The following is an 18,580-nucleotide window of genomic DNA, read 5'->3' on the forward strand; positions in this document are numbered from 1 at the left end:
CCTGTCGGTAACACCCCGCAGAATGGAACGTGCCAGCTTCCATTGTTGACTAAATACGGATAGTGACCGCTGCACTGCAGGTGCTATCTTGTACAGTACATACAGCCAATGTCTCGTCGCCCTTGCCGAATCGGCCAACAGCGGCGGAATCACATGAAGAATACCTCGATAGCGAGGCGAAGGAAGTTATAGAAAATAGAAACAAGGAACAACGTACTGCATAGAACGTACTACGTGATTATCACTGCTACGCTACCAAGAAGGCTGTTGTAGCTTTTCTGCATCAGTGTGTTTACAATGAATGGATTGCCCTGTTTGGCCCTGGATCCGGGATCCTGCGTGATGCGGCAAAGGAACAAACGCCAAGGCCCGGTGAGCCCCACTCACGCCAAGGATGCGCTCTTGCCCCTCCCAGATCGGAGGTTTCTGCAGATTGAGACGAACAACCAGCGTTTCCACTGGTTGCCATTGCAGGCCCATGTGATGGCGCAGTGCTGCTCTTTCCCCTCTACTCTCTCGGTTGCCGACGAGTAGGAAGACAAAGTCTGCGATCTTTGCAGCATGCGCAACGCGGGGAATACCACGGCACTTGCAGGGCCAGAAAAGGCTTGCGACCTGCGCTACTGCTTTTTACGCTGCCCTAGTCACACTCACCCCCAAGCTTTCGGGCTGAACGATGCCGAGAGGAGCCAAGTCAAGTTTTTTCTTCGAGATACCCACGCAATGACATCAACCAACTCCACGACTCGGTGGGTAATCCCGGGCCGCGAGAGGGTCTGACCTTACGAGGCATCTGGGGGTCGCTGGCCTATAACAGCACTATCTCGATGTCGTCGTTGCCGAGTGCGCAGGGGTGCCATCTATGTGTTGCCGTTGATCTCAATCCCTGACTCCAGGATTTGTCGCAGTCTGCGACCGAACAGGGCGGGGTGGGCCCCTCGCCGGGACCAAGATCGTCCAATGTTGCGTCCCTTTTGCCATCAGCGGTGTAGGAACCTCTCCCGTCGCCCCAATGACTCCAATGGCTCCAATGGCTCCAATGGCTCCAAATGTATGTACCATCGTTTTGCCTCGGGCGCGCAGCTGCCGCGAGGTTCCTGCGTCTATACGTCCTGTCACTCGTCGAGAGCCCTTGCAATACCTTCCCCACGGGTGGCTCACGGCGCCCAGTCTCCATAACCCCGTTCCACATGGCCGTTGTGTGCCAGCGGTGATGGTGTGTTACATATGCCCAGCCCCAAGGACATCGCGGGTGAGACCCTTGCCCCCATCTTGCACTATATAGAGGTCGACCTCTACCCTCCCCCTCTCTGCGTCTCCCCCGGATTGTCATACCGCTCCTTGCGAGTTCACCCACAAACTGCAGCCGTCGACAATGGCGCCCCCCAAGTTTATGGGCCTCTCCGGAAGGCCCCTCTCGCTCGTAATTTCGACAGTTGCGACGACGGGCTTCCTCCTCTTCGGATACGATCAGGGGTATGTTTGCCCCTGGTGATTATGTTTTCATTCAGAGCTTCCCCCTTTCATCACCAACCGGTCTTAACCCACCACCCCTCTTAGTGTCATGAGTGGTATCATTACCGCCCCTGCTTTCAACGATGTGTTCACAGCGACCAAGGACAACCCGACCATGCAGGGGTTGGTCACGGCCATCTACGAACTTGGCTGTCTGGCGGGTGCCATGACCATTCTGGGCGTTGGCGACCTCCTCGGGCGACGGAGGGCAATCATGACGGGAGCTTTCGTGATGTTTTTGGGCGTCATCATCCAGATCACCGCCTTCCCTGGGTCGGCGCCCCTCGCCCAACTGATCGTCGGGCGAGTCGTCATGGGCTTCGGCAACGGCATGAACACTTCGACTATTCCCACATATCAAGGTTTGTGAGCTCTCATCCATCCGGTGGACATTCACGTTGCTGAGAAGGAGACAACACAGCCGAGTGCAGCAAGACGACCAACCGAGGACTGCTGATCTGCATTGAGGGCGGTGTCATCGCCTTCGGTACTCTGATTGCGTACTGGATCGATTATGGCGCTTCATACGGTCCGCCCGACCTCGTCTGGCGGTTTCCCATCGCCTTCCAGATCATCTTCGCCATCTTCATCACCGGCCCCATGTTCTTCCTGCCGGAGTCTCCCCGATGGCTCCTGAGTCACCAGCGGGTCGAGGAGGCCGACAAGGTCATCGCGGCCATTCGCGGGTACGAACTGGACAGCGACGAGACCGTTCTCGAGCGGAACCTCATCATGGACTCTCTCCGCGCCGCTGGCGGCTTCGGCCAGAAGAGCACTCCGGTCAAGGCCCTGTTCACCAACGGGAAGACGCAGCACTTCCGGCGCATGCTCCTGGGCGCCAGCTCCCAGCTCATGCAGCAGATCGGCGGCTGCAACGCCGTCATCTACTACTTCCCCATCCTCTTCCGCGAGTCCATCAAGGAGAGCCGCAACATGAGTCTCCTGCTGGGCGGCGTCAACATGATCGTCTACTCCATCTTCGCCACCACCTCGTGGTTCCTCATCGAGCGCGTGGGCCGCCGGCGTCTGTTCCTGGCCGGCTCGGTCGGCCAGTGCCTCAGCATGGTCATCACGTTCGCCTGCCTGATCCCCGACGACCGGATGACGGCCCGCGGCGCCGCCGTCGGCCTCTTCACCTACATCGCCTTCTTCGGCGCCACCTGGCTGCCACTGCCCTGGCTCTACCCGGCCGAGGTGAACCCGGTCAAGACGCGCGGCAAGGCCAACGCGGTCAGCACGTGCGTCAACTGGCTCTTCAACTTCCTCGTCGTCATGGTCACGCCCATCATGATCGACAGCATCGGCTGGGGCACCTACCTCTTCTTCGCCGCCGTCAACGCCTGCTTCATCCCCATCATCTACTTCTTCTACCCGGAGACGGCCCGCCGCTCGCTCGAGGAGATCGACATCATCTTCGCCAAGGGCCACGTCGAGAACATGTCGTACGTCCGCGCCGCCAAGGAGCTGCCCTCCCTCCGCCCCGTCGAGATCCAGGAGTACGCCCGCAAGTACGGCCTCGTCGACCGCAACGCCGGCGACGGCGCCGCCCGCGACGACGCCCGCGACCCCGAGGAGAAGCCCGCCATCATCAGCGCCGGGCCCTCCTCCTCCTCCAACACCAGCAACGACAACGTCGTCGTCGACGAGCACGGCGTCGAGTCCGGCTTGGGCGACGGCATCAACACTTCCGAGAAGGCGGATCGAGACTAAAAATCGATCTTTGGGTTCGAGTCGCATAGCTCTAATTAGATTCGGAGAAGAGGGAGGCCATTTGGCATGATGATTCCCTGAGACCCTCGGGACAATTTTGAAGCCTGGACGGCTGCAGAATACTGGGTCATTTTTTTGATTGGCTCTTTTTTCCTTCCCATTTTTTTTCTTTCTGCCCTTTTCGCTTCTGTTTCTTGGTATTGGTGCTGTTTTAAGGGTTCCTGTTGCGGTGCAACACATGGAAAAACGGATGCGGGCGGCCATGTGCATATTGGTGCGTGTAATTACACAATGATAGAGAGAGCAGGATACCCATGGATTTGATGATGTGGTTTAGAAGCGGTCACAGATAGATGGCTCATTAGAACTAGAAATCTCTCTTAGAGTGCATCATTGACCTTGCCATTACAGTATCGCCGTGTTCATGCGTTGTTAGTGTCTTTCAAATGTTAATTCCTTGAGCGTGATAATTACTTACCTTTTTAATCACGGCTCAGTAGATTGCCAAGGGCGATATTGGCGATCCTGGTTGACTATAAAAGTCAAGGGCTGTTCCACACTTGTTCCTTCTACTCCAACCTCGTATCTAATCAATCTGTCCCTATTTCATTGAAATAGCTTACAAATTCACAAGAGACTGGGTTAGGGAAACCAGTTCCGCTGACCCCTTTCCCACCTCCGTCATATTTTTCCCCCATGTTCAACCATCGACTGGCTCCAAGAGAAAGCCAAACTCGTAATCCTCCACAGGGACCAGCAAATCCTCCCTCACCCCCGGCCCGCACGCCCCCGTGCCCACCCCGGCCACCCTGGCGTCCAGCCTCAGCAGGGTAGCGTCCTCCGGAACCAGGTCGCAAGGGTGCTTGGCAGCCGCGACGACCGCGTCCCTGTACCGGCCAGCGCGGAAGCTGAACCCTCCCGCGGAGGCGGCAGGCTCGCTCTCGCAATTGCCCGACCACTCCCCCTCCGCCTTCGTCACGCGCAACCCAACCCCGGCGGGGCCGCGCTCCCGCAGCGTCACCCACCGCGTGCCCATCCGGTTGCCGCCCTCCTGCGGCACCTCGTACGGCGTCTGCAGCGCGTCCACCGACTCGGCCGTCCACACCCCGACCCGCTGCGCGGAGCACTTGTCCGGGTACGACTCCCCCGGCCCGAGGCCTAACCACTTGACGCTGTCCAGGCGGCGGGGCAGGCGGAGGTCCAGCCCGACGCGCGGGACGTGCTCGGGCGGATAGGATCCTGCCAGCCGGAGGCGGACGGCGACGGAGAGGGTCCCGCGCGGGGAGATGGTGTAGGTTGTCGTGGCGAGGTAGCCCCAGTCAAGGACCGGCGGGGCGTGGTAGGTGGTGAAAGTCAGTTCGACATTGTTGCCGCTGTCCTTGTCGTGGATGCGGCCGGCCGAGGCTTCCGTGGACAGGTTGGTGGAGCGGAGTTGGGATGTGAGGACGTCTACGCCGAAGCGGCGCCAGTAAGGGAGGGAGGAGGGATTGTCGTTGTCCGTCGGCGGGCGCCAGAAAGAGGGTATGATGGCCGCGCCGGTGACCGGGTCCGGCTCGAGAAGCGGGGTGTTGTTGACGGACCAGTGCGTGATGTAGCCACGGGCTTTGTCGAAGGAAAGTTGGAAACTTGGGCCGGTGACGGTAATGGCACTGTTGGATATCGCCAGGTCAAGGGCCTTAGATGCGCGAAGCTGACCTGCCGATTTGAGCGGCTCGGCCGCTTGAAGTTGGTGTTGAAACCAGGCAACCTCGTGTCCCGCCTCGGCCCACGGTGTTGCGGTTGCAAGGGTGAAGGAGACGGTCAGATGTGTCTCGGCACCTGCCTCACCCTCGAACTTATGTACTGCGCTCGGAAGGGCGACCGGGGCGCTGGAGCCTGGCTCGATCTTGGGGAGATCCAACACTCCAGACGCTAGAAGGGTGGTGCTAGACGAACATTATTAGCGACTTGCTTCTGACCTGGACAACATGCCTTTGCTAGTGCTCACCTTTCGGAAAACTGCTCTACTTTGTAAGTTGCAGTGAGATGATCGAGGCCGACAAAGTTGTAGAGGTTCGACACGACAAGCTGGTCTCGATCTATCTTGACCTTTACGGGTTCAATCACCTTTTTGAGCTCGATCAAACCCGGCGTTGGCTGGTGGGTGCTGTGCAAGAGGCCGTCCATGACGAACGTGCCATCGTTTGGGAAGTCACCAAAGTCGCCCCCGTAAGCGTAGTAGGACTTGCCGTCTGGATTCTCTTTCCACAAGCCGTGATTTGCCCACTCCCAGACGAATCCGCCCTGGAGGCGGGGATAGGAACGGAACGCCTCCTCGTAATCTTCTAGCCACCCGGGTCCGTTGCCCATCGCATGTGCGTATTCGCAAAGGACCACGGGCTTGTCAAAAGTGCCATCTGGTCTGACACCCTCGGTCTTGGCCAGCTTGATCAGACGCTCAACAGAGGGGTACATGTACGAGAACATGTCGGCGGACTCGGCATGCACATCGCCCTCGTAGTGGACCAGGCGCCCGGGGTCAACCTCCTTTGCGTATTCGTACATGGCCTTGTGGTTCTGGCCGTAGAAGGCCTCGTTGCCGAGAGACCAGATGATGACGGAGGGGTGGTTCTTGTCGCGATGCACCATCTGCTCCATCCGATCGACGTAGGCGGCCTTCCACGATGGGTTGTCGCTGGTGTATTTGGCTGCTTCTGCAAAGGTCAGCTTCTTGCGCTCCTCGTAGTCCATCTCCTCCGGGATGTCCTTGGGGCGCGCAACGGCGTCGTAGAACCCGTGGCACTCGAGGTCCGCCTCGTCAATCACCCATAATCCGAGCTCGTCTGCAATATCGAACAGCCTAGGGTCACTGGGGTAGTGACTGCACCGGAGGGCGTTGATGTTGTGCGTCTTCATCAGGAGCAAGTCTCTCCGGACAAAGTCGAGGGGAACGGCACGCCCGAAACGCGGATGGTGGTCGTGTCGGTTTACCCCGCGGAGCCTGATGGGCCGGCCGTTGACACAGATCAAGCCGTTCTTCAGTTCGACCTTGCGGAATCCTACTCTCTGGTGAATCGTTTGTGTGCCGGAGGCCGTGGTGATTGACAGCTCGACGGAATAAAGGTACGGCGTCTCGGCAGTCCACTTTGCCGGTTTCTTGACCGGTATGGTGAGGTGAACCTTGCCGTCGCCATTGACCTCCTGCTGCGCATCTCCGAGAGTCTCGCCCCCGTTTTTGGCAAGCTCTCGTAACGCCACGGAAACTGTGGCAGTCGTAGAAGTCACGACATCGATGGTGGCGTCCAGTGTCCCGTCGCTGTACTCGGCATCGAGATCAGTCCGTAGAAACCAATCTTCGATGCGCGTCTCCGAGGGCAACGAAATGAGGTGAACGTCGCGATAAATGCCTAGATATGTTAGCCTTCAAAAGAAAGGTGAGGTTCTGGCGAGGACAAACAAACCGGAGAGCCACCATTGGTCCTGATCCTCGATGTAAGAACCGTCAGACCACTGGTATACCCTGACCCAGACCTCATTGGCTCCGTCTCGGTTGACGTACGGCGTAACATCGAACTCGTGAGGGTTTCTGGACCCCTGAGCGTAACCGATTAAGGTTCCGTTGACCCAGACGTGATATGCGCTGTCGACCCCATCGAAGCGCAGACGGAGTTGCGATGCACGATCCCACGAGGACGGCACATGGAAGGTTCTCTTGTAAGTCCCCGTCGGATTTTCGGTAGGCACATATGGCGGGCAAACGGGAATTGGATACTGAACGTTTGTGTAATGGGGGATGCCATGGCCCTGAAGTTGCCAATGGCCGGGGACCTCGATGGCTGTCCACGTTTCGTCGGGATGATCAGATGCAGACGGGGTTGGGGAAGCTTGGGTGCCAGAGCTTGGAACAGGAGCCTTCAACGGAGTCGACGTGTAATGGAAGTTCCAGCGGCCGTTCAGAGCAAGCGACGTCTTTGGGATGTAGTAGGACCGCGGAGGCAGAGTGTTTCGTCGGAAGACGGCCTCGTTGGCGTAGTCCGGTTTGATCTCATCCTGTTGCAGAGTGATGCCTTTGATTTGCATTTTCGCTCCTTTGTGTCTGGCTGTTTGTTGTCAAGTGGCGACTCTATACCGAAAACCCAGGCGTGGATGGTGCCCGGCGTGAAAGTTATTTGTAGTGCCCGGAGGCAACGCAACTGGCAACATTGGCTAGAAGTCAATTCATACCGGATGCGGGGGTAGCGGGGTTGGGAGGTTCCATGTGGGTAGCGGCGGTGTTGGGGTGCCTGCACGGTTACAAGGCAAGCACAGCTCAGGTGCATACGGTGGACGTGAAGCACTGCAGAACGCGATTCAGGGTCCTGGTACATACGGAGTACAAAGCACTCGCCTGAGTAAGTGATCGTTCCCAGAAGCGACCTGAGTAATCTACCCCTCACGAGTAGGTTGGTAGCTAATTCGTTATAGGTATTACTTGGGCAGAACAGCTGGAGAATCGATCCGACAAGGAGCTCTTGAAAACGACTGCTCCGCTTCCATCTGACGGTTCCCTACCGCCCGGGCCTTTTTTTGTTTGCGCCCCCCTCTGTCCCCCCCTCTCTCCCTTTTCGCTGTGCTTTTCGCTCTTGCAACTTGCTCTCCGGCCGCAACTGTTCTGCTGTGTACTTGTGACCGCAGTTCAGATATGAATACAGAGCAATCCGCGCGTGTACATGTCTGCAGCCTACGAGTACTGTGTCTGCTGCCCGGCCTCCTCACAAAGAGTGGATATGGATCTGGCATTGCATTAAGAAATCAGCGTCAATACATACATGATTTACTTGGTGTTAGTGGCTTCTGTTCGGATATTCCGCCAATCGCTGGCCATGAGGTAGCCGGATAATTAAAGGTACAGTCTTTGGTGAGGTTTGCCGTACCCAGGTAACATCCACTCTTGGCCGGAACGCAGCACAAACCTGGCATCTTAAGTGTTTCCCGTGTGGATATAACACTTTCAGATATTCGGAAAATAAACCACCCTGCCATGTTGTAACTCCACGTGCGGTTTGATCTTCAACTACCGGGGAAAAAAAGTCACATTCTGAAGACCACATACTTGTAGGCAAGTAATCCGAAGTTAGGCTTCGTACCCTCTCGGGGAAATGACGGCCGAGCAGCTCTGCCGGTTTCGCAAGAAGAAAGAGCCGAGAAGGTTGGATCGCTTGTGCTTGGCCACGACCAGTGGTCGCGCGGTTGCACTGTTCATCCAACAGCCGGCCCCAATCACCTCTCGAAACCTCTCCTCGGTAATCCGTACCGCGCGACACGACAGGTGCGGTTGCATACAAGCAATATCAGCCGACGGCACCCTCTTACGGAAATGGAAGGTCTGGAGATGGATGCACGTCTTACCGTGCAACGCGGGGCGGAGAGCAAGGGTAAAGCAAGAAATCGGTACCAAACAACGTGCTTAAATTGTGGAAAATACCACCACATATCCATACATGCTTGCAAGGTAACAACAACCCCGGATTGTGGGGGAGGGGTCGGAGCTCCTGGTCTCGCCCGTGTCGATGTCGATGGTGGTTGCACATGTTCCTACGGTGAAGGGCCTCCTCGTGCGTTCCAAGATAATTATTATTATTACTACTCGCAGCTTGCGCCGATCGCCACCACACCGAAGCCGTGGTCTACCTACCACGGGTGTACGAAGTGCCGTACATAGATGCATGCTCTTCGACTCGAATCTTGATCCACGCCCTCGACACCATTACCAATGGGCACCAGCCGCGACGAGAAGGAGACGGTCGTGGCCGACCACGCCGACGACGATGCACTCCGAGAGGCCGACTTGGCGGTTCAAGTCGCCCACGATGCCGACGGTACCGTGTACTCGCCGTGGTCGCTGCGCATGATCCGCCTCTACCTTGTCCTCTCGCTGAGCTACCTTTGCGGATGCCTCAATGGCTACGACGGCAGTTTGATGGGGGGCCTGAACGGCATGACATCCTACCAACGCTACTTCCACATGTGAGACCAACACCCTCGGTGTGATGGATGCTAATTAAATCAACCCATCACCAAGGCAAACCGGTGGGACCTTGATTCCTGTCCGCTGACCAAGAGGGGTTTTGTTTTTGTTTTCCTTAGGTCCACCGCCGGCTCGACCACGGGACTGATCTTTGCCATGTACAACATCGGATCCGTAGCGGCCGTCTTCTTCACCGGCCCCGTCAACGACTACTTCGGCCGCCGCTGGGGTATGTTCGTCGGCGCCCTGCTCGTCATCGTCGGGACGTGCGTCCAGGCGCCCTGCACGACCAGGGGCCAGTTCCTGGCCGGCCGCTTCGTGCTCGGCTTCGGCGTCAGCTTCTGCTGCGTCTCGGCGCCCTGCTACGTCTCGGAGATGGCCCATCCCAAGTGGCGGGGCACGCTGACGGGCCTGTACAACTGCACCTGGTACATCGGCAGCATCGTCGCCTCCTGGGTCGTCTACGGCTGCTCCTACATCGACACGCTCGACGCCTGGCGCATCCCCATCTGGTGCCAGATGGTCACCTCGGGCCTCGTCTGCCTGGGCGTCTTCTGGCTCCCCGAGAGCCCCCGCTGGCTCATGGCCCAGGACCGCCACGACGACGCGGCCAGGGTGCTGGCGACCTACCACGGCGAGGGCCGGGCCGACCACCCGCTGGTGAAGTTGCAGATGCAGGAGATGATGAACCAGATCTCGACCGAGGCGTCCGACAAGAAGTGGTACGACTACCACGAGCTCTGGAACACGCACTCGGCGCGCCGCCGCCTCATCTGCGTCATCGGCATGGCCGTCTTCGGCCAGATCAGCGGCAACAGCCTGAGCTCCTACTACCTCGTCAACATGCTCAAGTCGGCCGGCATCACCGAGGAGCGCCGGGTGCTGGCCCTCAACGGCGTCAACCCGGCCCTGTCCTTCCTGGGCGCCATCCTGGGCGCGCGCATGACCGACGTCGTCGGCCGCCGCCCGCTGCTGCTCTACACCATCGTATTCGCCTCCGTCTGCTTCGCCGTCATCACCGGCACCAGCAAGATGGCCACCGACGACCCCACCCGGACCGCCGCCGCCAACGCCACCATCGCCTTCATCTTCATCTTCGGCATCGTCTTCTCCTTCGGCTGGACGCCCCTCCAGAGCATGTACATCGCCGAGACCCTGCCCACCGCCACCCGCGCCAAGGGCACCGCCGTCGGCAACTTTTCCTCCTCGGTCGCCTCCACCATCCTGCAGTACGCCTCCGGGCCGGCATTTGAGGGCATCGGGTACTACTTCTACCTCGTCTTCGTCTTTTGGGACCTCATCGAGGGCGCCATCATGTACTTTTATTTCCCCGAAACCAAGGACCGCACTCTCGAGGAGCTCGAGGAGGTCTTCTCGGCGCCGAACCCGGTCAAGAAGAGCCTGGAGAAGAGGAGCGCCCAGACGGTACTGAATACCGTCGGCGCCGCACAAAACGAGAAGCTCGCACGAGATGTGTGATAGCCTGAGAGAGAAGGGGGTGGGGAGAAACCGGGAGAATGAAAAGTCGGGTGGCCTGGTCTAAATTAAACTCGTGTTTCTGGCCTGCTGGCCGGTTCCGTCACTTGGGTCCCAAGGTTCCAGGCCAGTCGATGGGAGGATATTAACCTTCCGAATCCCAAATATGGCTAGCAATATCTCTCAGAATGGATCCAGAGTCACTGCCCTCGCGAGTAATTATGTTGCTGAGTAATTAAGATAAAACGTTGTTGCTAGATCTGATTGGCGCGGCAATCTCGCCGCAGTTTTAAAGACTGGTCTGGTCTGCTGTAAGGTTAAGTTAATTAGGTCCAGGTTCTTCGGCTAATTAAATCACTGACGCTCGGCGAGAGGCTGAAGCCTGAACCGGGAACTATCGCTCGCGTACTTAAATGAATGGGCAACTACCCTACTATAAATAGACGCAAATGTCCTTTCTTGGGTGCCGTCGTGAATCTGCCTCGCGCCTCTATGCTATTAATGGATCTAGGCTGGCCCGGAATATGAGCCTTGTCATAATTATTTACCCGGGTAAGCGTAGTGAGCAAGCAGGCTAATACAACCTAGTCCCGCGCCTTGAGAGACATCTAATTATCAGAAGACTACGGTTCGATATAGGTATTTGGTATTCTTTGTTGCCACGGGAGAAATACCTGGTCTTTGGAAGAAACCAGCGGACGTCATTGTACCGAACAGAGCCAAAGGGCGATCTGAGGCGCCAGGAGTCGACTTTCTAGAGAGGCACACCCGAAGAGTCGTAAGGGGAGGGAAAGTGGAGAATTACCCAGACAGCATGGTTCATACTCATATCATACACTGACGTAACCCTTGCATCGACACCTGCATCCCAGGCTTCTTAAGCCCCGTCTATGACCGCAGACAAATGGATCTAGGTGCCATTTAAGGTGTATTGTATAGTGGTATTATCTGAGGTGTGCATTTGCAAGGTCGCCATTTCGAATCATGTTGGATCATTTTTGTTTTTGAGTTTTTTTTTTTTTTTTTTTTTTTTTTTTTTTTTTTTTTGCACACCGAAGCACAAGCCATTATAGGAATATTTTATATAGTGTTGACTTATAATTGCTGCTAGATTTGCCTGTCCTGGCTAATTACCTCACTTCCCCTCTTTCCTCCTAGCTTCATTGCCTCTAAAAATAATATACCTCCTCTTACAAGGCATTAATCAGAGCATTGTATGCCGCCTTTGGCTGGTAGTTGCTGTCGAAGAGGAGCGGGTTGCTGCTCGACCTCCAGCTGTCCTTGTCAGAGACGCCCCAGACGGTGATGCCGACGCACTTGGAGACCTGGAGGCAGGCGTTCATGACGGTGAGGTAGTCGTTGGCGGAGGCGCCGGCGATGTCGAGCTCGGTGATGGCGATCTCCTTGACGTTGGCCGCGGCGAGGGCCTTGAGGGCGTCGGGGACGCCGGCGGCCGTGTTCCACCCGCCGGGCCCGGCCAGGTGGCACTGGGTGCCGATGCCGTCGATCGGGATGCCCTGGGCGATCCACTTGTTGACCTTCTCGACCATGCCCCGGGTCACCTTGGCGTAGTTGGCAATGTCGAGGTTGTAGTCGTTGATGTAGAGCTTGGCGTTGGGATCGGCGGCGCGGGCGGCGCGGAAGGCGATGCCGACAAAGTCCTCGCCGAGGACGCGGCTGAAGACGCTGTCGCGGAGCGAGCCGTCCTCGGCAAAGATCTCGTTAACGACGTCCCAGTGGAGGATCTTGCCCTTGTAGCGAGTGACAAGGGTGGTGACGTGGTTCTCGATGACCTGGGTCAAGGTGTTGCGGTCGTTGATGTTCTGCACCCACTGCGGCAGCTGAGAGTGCCAGAGGAGGGTGTGGCCGCGGATGAGCTTGCCGTTGGCCTGGGCAAAGTTGACAACCGCGTCGGCGTTGGCAAAGTTGAATTGATTGCGGCTCGCTAGAATCGCGCAATGTCAGCCTCGAACCGGCTCGTAATTATCTATTATTGTTCGGGAGAAGGAGGAGAGGTCACTCACGCTCAGTAGCATCCCACTTCAAGCTGTTCTCGTGAGTGACTTGACCAAAGTCTTTCTTGACAATGTTGGTCAAGGCATTGTTGTTGAGATGGTAGTGATCGATCTCGGTTCCGAAGTAGAGCTTGCCCTTGGCCTTGAATTTGTCGTGGAGGCCGGTTCCGCTGCCGCCGCCGCCAGTAGGAGCCGGGGTGCTTCCAGTGGTGCTGCTGGTGGTGCCCGTAGGAGGGTTGCTCGATCCGGGCACGCATTGGGAGTACCAGTCACTGGGGAGATTTGTTAGCAAATGGCCTTTAGGTGGTAATAAAACCTCTCACACACAAAAAGAGAACAATACAACAATGAAATGCAGAACCAAGCTAAGTGCAAAACGAAATCGTAATCCCAGAGAGAAAAGAAATAAAAGCAGTTACTGACTTGACGAATTGGCATACTGCGCCAGAAACGCAGGTCGTGGGACCTGTCCAGCCTTGACCGCCGCCTATTGTGAAACAGGAAGTAGTGAGCTTAAGTCCCTCTAGTGGTGACTATTTTCCGAGTAAGGCAATTACATACACTGGCCCCACAGAGGAGATTGGGCAAGCACAGCCACCGGGGCGGCTGCCAGCACGAACGTAAGAGTACGCATGTTTGATGGTCTCTGAAAGAGGCTGCAGGTAGGAAGCGGACAAGCAGTCGACGGCGACGTGGGCAACCGGCAGATGGGAAGGGGGCGGGTGGTGCATCTTGTCTCTTATATCCTTTGTAAACATACCCGGGTTTTCTTTTTTTGGCGGAGCATGCGGAGGATACCGATGGAACCAGGACTGCGGCGCGTTTCCATTTCCGTACTCCGTACTTACCAAAGCTTTAAGGATACAACCTTCGGTGGCAGCCGCACCTATCGCGAATCGGATAGAATGTTTAGCGAAACAATACTGAAACCATGACAAGAACGGTTCCCGGGCTTGGCTTCGCTGGCCTCCGCGCATTTTCAGACTATAAGAGGTTAGAACCATGGCGCCATGTACTTCTTCGCATCACATGTGGCCGGAGTCCTCCTCCGACCTCTCCGGTTGACGGAAATCATGAAGGAAAATGCGGCGTTGTGACTCCGATTACTGCTTTTGTCCATACCCATGATGGGTTTTTGGCAGTCATCTGAAAAAGCTTGGCGCACGACATCAGAACTATTGTTCTAATTACTAGTAGAGCTGGAAGATTCCATTTTACGATGGAACCCTAAGATATACTAACAAAAAGAAGGAAGGAACGAAAATACAATGCGGCCTCCGCCCTCGCCTCATCAAACAGGTCTGAAGCACCATGATGATTTTATGTCAGGTATGGAAAGTTTAGGTACTCACACATCCCTACCTACTCCTGTTTTGATCAGTCCTTTCGGCGCTTCGTTCTTCGGTTGATACGATGTCCTCTGAGGAACTCCCTCTGTAGTGCTTCGTTATATTTTAGAGGACCTGATTAGCCGAACCGTTTCCTTCCCGAATTCAGGATCGGCCCGAAGCGTCGTCTGGAGCACCCGACCCCACGGAGATGACACAGACTCCGGCTATCGCAAACGACGTGTAATATTAGTACATCCAAACGCCAAGTTGATGATTCGAACGCCAATTGTCCTAACGATTGTAGGTGTCATCACGCGCGTTGAGCATAAGAGTGATCCAAGAATGCAGCGGCGATGCTCCGCTGTCTGTGAATACTACTTAGGACGGTTGCTGTTGCAGGGGCGTGCGATCTGGCTAGCAATAGGGCGGCCAAAGTTAAGTGAGAGCAGCACAATAATGCAGCTAGTTATCATCCCACTAACTGCTTGTAGCCGGGCTCAGTGTCAGCAGACTCGATGTTTCAGAAAATCGCCGATAGGGTCCCCTACAGCGTAATTACTACATAGTATATCTGGTCGCCCCACTGTCGCGCTATTTTAGTAACATGTCAAACGACACCGGGCACTAGGATTGTGGTCTGGCAGTCGGGGGACCTGTAGGATACTTTCTCCGACCCGCTAGGGCAGAAAGCCGCCAATAATTACCGACATGGACCAGTTCTTTATCGAGATACTTTGTAGACCGGGAATGGACGAGTGGCGCAACAGGCTGAGAGATGGTTGTGTTCGGATCCGTTGTTTAATTATGTCCGTTAAGCCCGACAACCCGGCCCTTGAGCTACGGCGGCTGGAGCAAGGCCGGGCAGGGCCCGCCTGGATCACATTCACAGAATCCCTTAACGAGAAGCGGTGACTTCAGATATAAGCTAAGGGTTTCGTAGGGTAGGGCGTAGCACCATTTACATTCAGCCTGCTTTGGGCGAAAAACAAAACGAAACAAAAAGAAACAAAATAAAACTGTCAGGGAAAAGAGCCCTGCATGTTCTTCGTATCCTGTTGACCCGAAACCGGTTCTAACACTAACTGCGTAGATAGATGACTAAGTACGTAGTCGTGTCGTAATTACGCCAACAAACTGGCATATACTATTATTATTTCTATAACATTCTACTCCTACATTACACGACTCCTGAGGTCTACTAGGCAGCGATATTTCTACGAAGCATGCAGTCCTTACTCAGACCACAGCAACTTTGCTAGGATAAACCGCTTTGATCCACGCCCCTCCCCCCACTCTATCTCGTTAACCCCGCTCCGCCCGAAAGCGACAACACGTTCAACTACGTAATTATATATATATAATATACATACCTAGTTTTTCCAATAACCCAGGTCGCTTCATCAAATACTCAACTCACACACAGACACACGCAAAGTTCACCCAGCTATAGAACCACCATGTCCCTCCGCGGCAAGGTTGCCATTATCACCGGAGCCTCCAAGGGCATCGGGCGCGCCACGGCCGAGCGCCTGGCCGCCGAGGGTGCCTCCGTCGTCATCAACTACCTCTCCAGCAGTGAGGCCGCCGACGAGCTGGTTGCCAAGATCGGCGCCGACCGCGCGCTCGCCGTCCAGGCGGACGCCTCCAAGATCCCCGACATCGAGAAGCTCGTCGCCGCGGCGGTGGAGAAGTTTGGCAAGATCGACTTCGTCATGCCGAACGGTATGTTCTCTTTTGTCCCACTTTTCTTTCTTTTGATTTTTTTTTTTTTGGGGGGGGGGGCTATTCTCATCTCTCTCTCTCATCTCTCTCTCTCATCTCTCTCTCTCTCTCTCTCTCTCTCTCTCTCTTAGTTAACATCGGACCTCCGCCAAGCCGGCATCATGGAAATGTACGACCTCGCGCGCACGACCGAGGCCGCCTTCGACCGGCACTTCGACCTCAACGTCAAGGGCGCGCTGTTCCTGGTGCAGAAGGCGGTCCCGCACATTCCGCCGGGGGGCCGCGTCGTCTTCGTCTCGACGGGCCTCAACTCGGCGACCAGCCTCGCGCCCCCCTACCTGCTCTACGTGGCCACCAAGGGCGCCGTCGACCAGATGGTCCGCGCGCTGTCCAAGGACCTGGCCTCCAAGGGCATCACGGTCAACGCGGTCGCGCCCGGGCCGACGGGGACGGAGCTCTTCTACAAGGGCAAGAGCGAGCAGCTGCTGGAGGTGCTGCGCAAGGGGAGCCCCTTTGGGCGGGTTGGGGAGCCAGACGAGATCGCAAGCGTGGTGGCCTTCTTGGCCAGCGAGGACAGCAGGTGGGTGTCCGGGCAGGTTCTGAGGGTGAACGGGGCAAACATGGTATAGTAAGTAATCAAACGTGTGATTAGATTCCGGCCCCTAATTAGCCAAAATTCAATAACCATGAACACCTCATGAGAAGAAGGTGAAAGCAAGGCAAGAATGAGTATCGAATTAATAGAAGTGGGGTATGATTGATCCCAAGACAGATGCGCTTTTGGTTTATATATGTTAGAAGCGCCAAAGCTTCTGGGGAACCAGCCAGGCGCTAGCCACACTGCTTTGCATGCTCATCAACGCACGGATCATCTCCTTTGTCTATTTATACCACTCCTTTTTCTCCCTTGTAGATGGTTCAACAAGGCACTCTTTCTGTTCCTTCGTTGCCACTACTCTCAACGCCTCCCAGATGCTTATTCGAGTTCTCCACTGCACTCGACAATATATTTAAAGGTCTAGTACGTAAACCGAAATCCCTCCTGATTGAGATCAAAATTAGTCTCATGAAAAAAAAAGACCAACAAAATCGACTTTGCATCATCAAGGCTTACCGTATTCTCTAATACCCCAGCCCTCTTGCTCTGACGCCTGTTGGCAAAGTAAAAATAGATGGAAAGTGTAGCAACGACGGCAATCATCAAAATGTGAGAACTAATAAGTCACACATCATTATTAGTCGTCACCCCCCAGTGCCCGTCAAGGGGGAAGGGGAATGGACCGACGCACCCGATAGATACCCAAACCGCGGTGGTATAAGAGGGCGCCTCAAAACTGCGGACGATGAAGCTTCCCGCAATGCCGCCAGCGCCGTTGAACATGGTACAAGCTGCCGCCGTGAAGACACGCTTCCACTGCCTAGAGCCACCCTTTCGAGTTAGTCTCCAACAATAAAAGCAAAACTTTCACATCGACGCTACTAGCAGGCAGGACGTAATACCCGACAACGTTGTTCGCCTGATAGGCGGTCAAGGCGGCCCAGTTCCCGACGTACGCGCCCGTCGCGAGGAAGACGCCGAAGTAGCGAACGCCCGAGTTGCGCGCGAACCCGAGCACGGCGAAGCCGGCGATGAGGCAGAGCGCGTTGAAGACGATGACCGGACCGCGGACGCGGAACCGGTCGGCAAAGTAAGACGAGACGAGGACAGGGAGGACGGCGTAGTAGTAGGGGGGCGCCGACAGGATGATGGCGGCGTCGGACGAGTACCCCAGCCCGTTCTCCAGGATGATGGGCACGAAGTAGGCCAGCGCGGTCGAGACGATGTTCTGCATGAAGAACATGGAGGCGAACGCCCAGACCTTCGGGTCCCCGGCGTGGACGAGCACCTTTCCGAGGGAGAAGTCCTGGGCGATCAGGTCGCCTCGGTCGGTCTGGATCCGCTTCGACACGACGGCGGCCTCCTCGGCGGTCAGGAAGCGGAAACTCTCGTGCGAGCGCTCCGGGAAGTCGATCATCCACGGGTAGGTGGCCAGGCCGATGACGCAGGTGCAGAGGCCCTGGACGACGAACATCCAGCGCCAGCCCTCGAGGCCGCCCCGGCCGTCGAGCCGGTTGAGGCCGTAGTTGACCAGGCTGCCGGTGGCGAGGACGATGACCTCGCCGCTCTGCATGAAGGCGAAGCGCAGCTGCTGCTCCATGCGCGGGTACCAGGTGCTGATGAGGTACGAGAGGCCCGGGAAGATGCCCGACATGGCGGCGCCGAGCAGGATGCGCAGCACGATCATCTGCTGCCAGGTGCGGACGAAGCCGGTGCAGAGGGTGATGATGCCGAAGGCGAGCGTGATGGTGGTGAACCAGACGCGCGGGCCGAGGATGCGGACGGCGATGGTGGAGGGCAGCTGGAAGGCGATGCTTGCGATGGTGAAGATGAAGATGGACACGGAGAAGCGGTTGCCCTGGTCGAGGCCGAGGTCGGACAGCATCGAGGTGACGGCCGCGCTCGACAGGACGCCGCTGTCGAGCAGGTTGAGGCTGCAGAGGATGCCCGCGATGGTGCACAGACGGAAGTCCACCTTGCGGCGGATGCGGCGCTGCAACGCGTCGTCCCCATCGTCGGCGCCGGCAACGGGAGCGGAGCCGATCACGGCGACTCCGGCGGTGTCGTCGTCTTGATTAACGACGACATTGCTCGTTTGGTCCGCACCCGAGATGACCTTGGCCTGGGCCTTCTTCAGCGGCGCCGGCGCCGGCGACGACGACGGGCTCGGCGACGGGCTCGGCGATGCTGAGTGCGACATTGGGAGCTTCCCGTAGGAATCCCCGGC

The 18,580-nt window shown here is 56.6% G+C and overlaps 4 protein-coding genes across 4 annotated transcripts in view; 3 read left to right on the forward strand and 1 right to left on the reverse strand.

Annotated features, from left to right (window-relative positions):
- The first annotated feature begins 1,449 nt into the window (after positions 1-1,449).
- MYCTH_2295444 (uncharacterized protein) lies at positions 1,450-3,646 on the forward strand. Its single transcript, XM_003658927.1, has 2 exons — positions 1,450-1,877; positions 1,937-3,646. The coding sequence occupies exons 1-2, from the start codon at positions 1,565-1,567 to the stop codon at positions 3,223-3,225; spliced, it is 1,602 nt and encodes a 533-aa protein (XP_003658975.1). The 5' UTR covers positions 1,450-1,564; the 3' UTR covers positions 3,226-3,646.
- A 46-nt stretch (positions 3,647-3,692) lies between these two features.
- MYCTH_2295445 (glycoside hydrolase family 2 protein) lies at positions 3,693-7,442 on the reverse strand. The gene is made up of 3 exons (XM_003658928.1): positions 6,666-7,442; positions 5,213-6,611; positions 3,693-5,150 (listed from the first exon to the last, which is right to left on the reverse strand). The coding sequence occupies exons 1-3, from the start codon at positions 7,282-7,284 to the stop codon at positions 3,926-3,928; spliced, it is 3,243 nt and encodes a 1,080-aa protein (XP_003658976.1). The 5' UTR covers positions 7,285-7,442; the 3' UTR covers positions 3,693-3,925.
- A 1,514-nt stretch (positions 7,443-8,956) lies between these two features.
- On the forward strand, positions 8,957-10,690 carry MYCTH_43941 (sugar transporter-like protein; the record flags this gene model as incomplete). Its single annotated transcript, XM_003658929.1, has 2 exons — positions 8,957-9,210; positions 9,331-10,690. 2 exons carry the CDS (start codon positions 8,957-8,959, stop codon positions 10,688-10,690), a joined length of 1,614 nt encoding a protein of 537 aa, XP_003658977.1.
- A 1,009-nt stretch (positions 10,691-11,699) lies between these two features.
- Positions 11,700-18,580, forward strand: part of MYCTH_2313501 (uncharacterized protein) — a 41,976-nt gene continuing 35,095 nt past the window's right edge. Inside the window, exon 1 of the mRNA XM_003658930.1 lies at positions 11,700-11,736. The gene's annotated coding sequence lies outside the window, so the exon portion shown is untranslated. The remainder of the gene's footprint in view (positions 11,737-18,580) is intronic.

The sequence above is a fragment of the Thermothelomyces thermophilus genome, chromosome 1 (genome assembly GCF_000226095.1).
Source record: "Thermothelomyces thermophilus ATCC 42464 chromosome 1, complete sequence".
Taxonomy (NCBI): Eukaryota; Fungi; Ascomycota; class Sordariomycetes; order Sordariales; family Chaetomiaceae; genus Thermothelomyces; species Thermothelomyces thermophilus.

What these genes read in the sequence shown, in the direction of transcription:
- MYCTH_2295445 (XM_003658928.1), bottom strand. Translation starts at nt 7,284, where the DNA reads ATGCAAATCAAAGGCATCACTCTGCAACAGGATGAGATCAAACCGGAC. An exon ending in GGACCAATGGTGGCTCTCCG is followed by an intron (nt 6,612 to 6,665) that starts GTTTGTTTGTCC and finishes TAACATATCTAG; the next exon opens with GCATTTATCGCGACGTTCAC. An exon ending in GTAGAGCAGTTTTCCGAAAG is followed by an intron (nt 5,151 to 5,212) that starts GTGAGCACTAGC and finishes ATGTTCGTCTAG; the next exon opens with CACCACCCTTCTAGCGTCTG.
- MYCTH_2295444 (XM_003658927.1), top strand. Translation starts at nt 1,565, where the DNA reads ATGAGTGGTATCATTACCGCCCCTGCTTTCAACGATGTGTTCACAGCG. An exon ending in GACTATTCCCACATATCAAG is followed by an intron (nt 1,878 to 1,936) that starts GTTTGTGAGCTC and finishes GAGACAACACAG; the next exon opens with CCGAGTGCAGCAAGACGACC.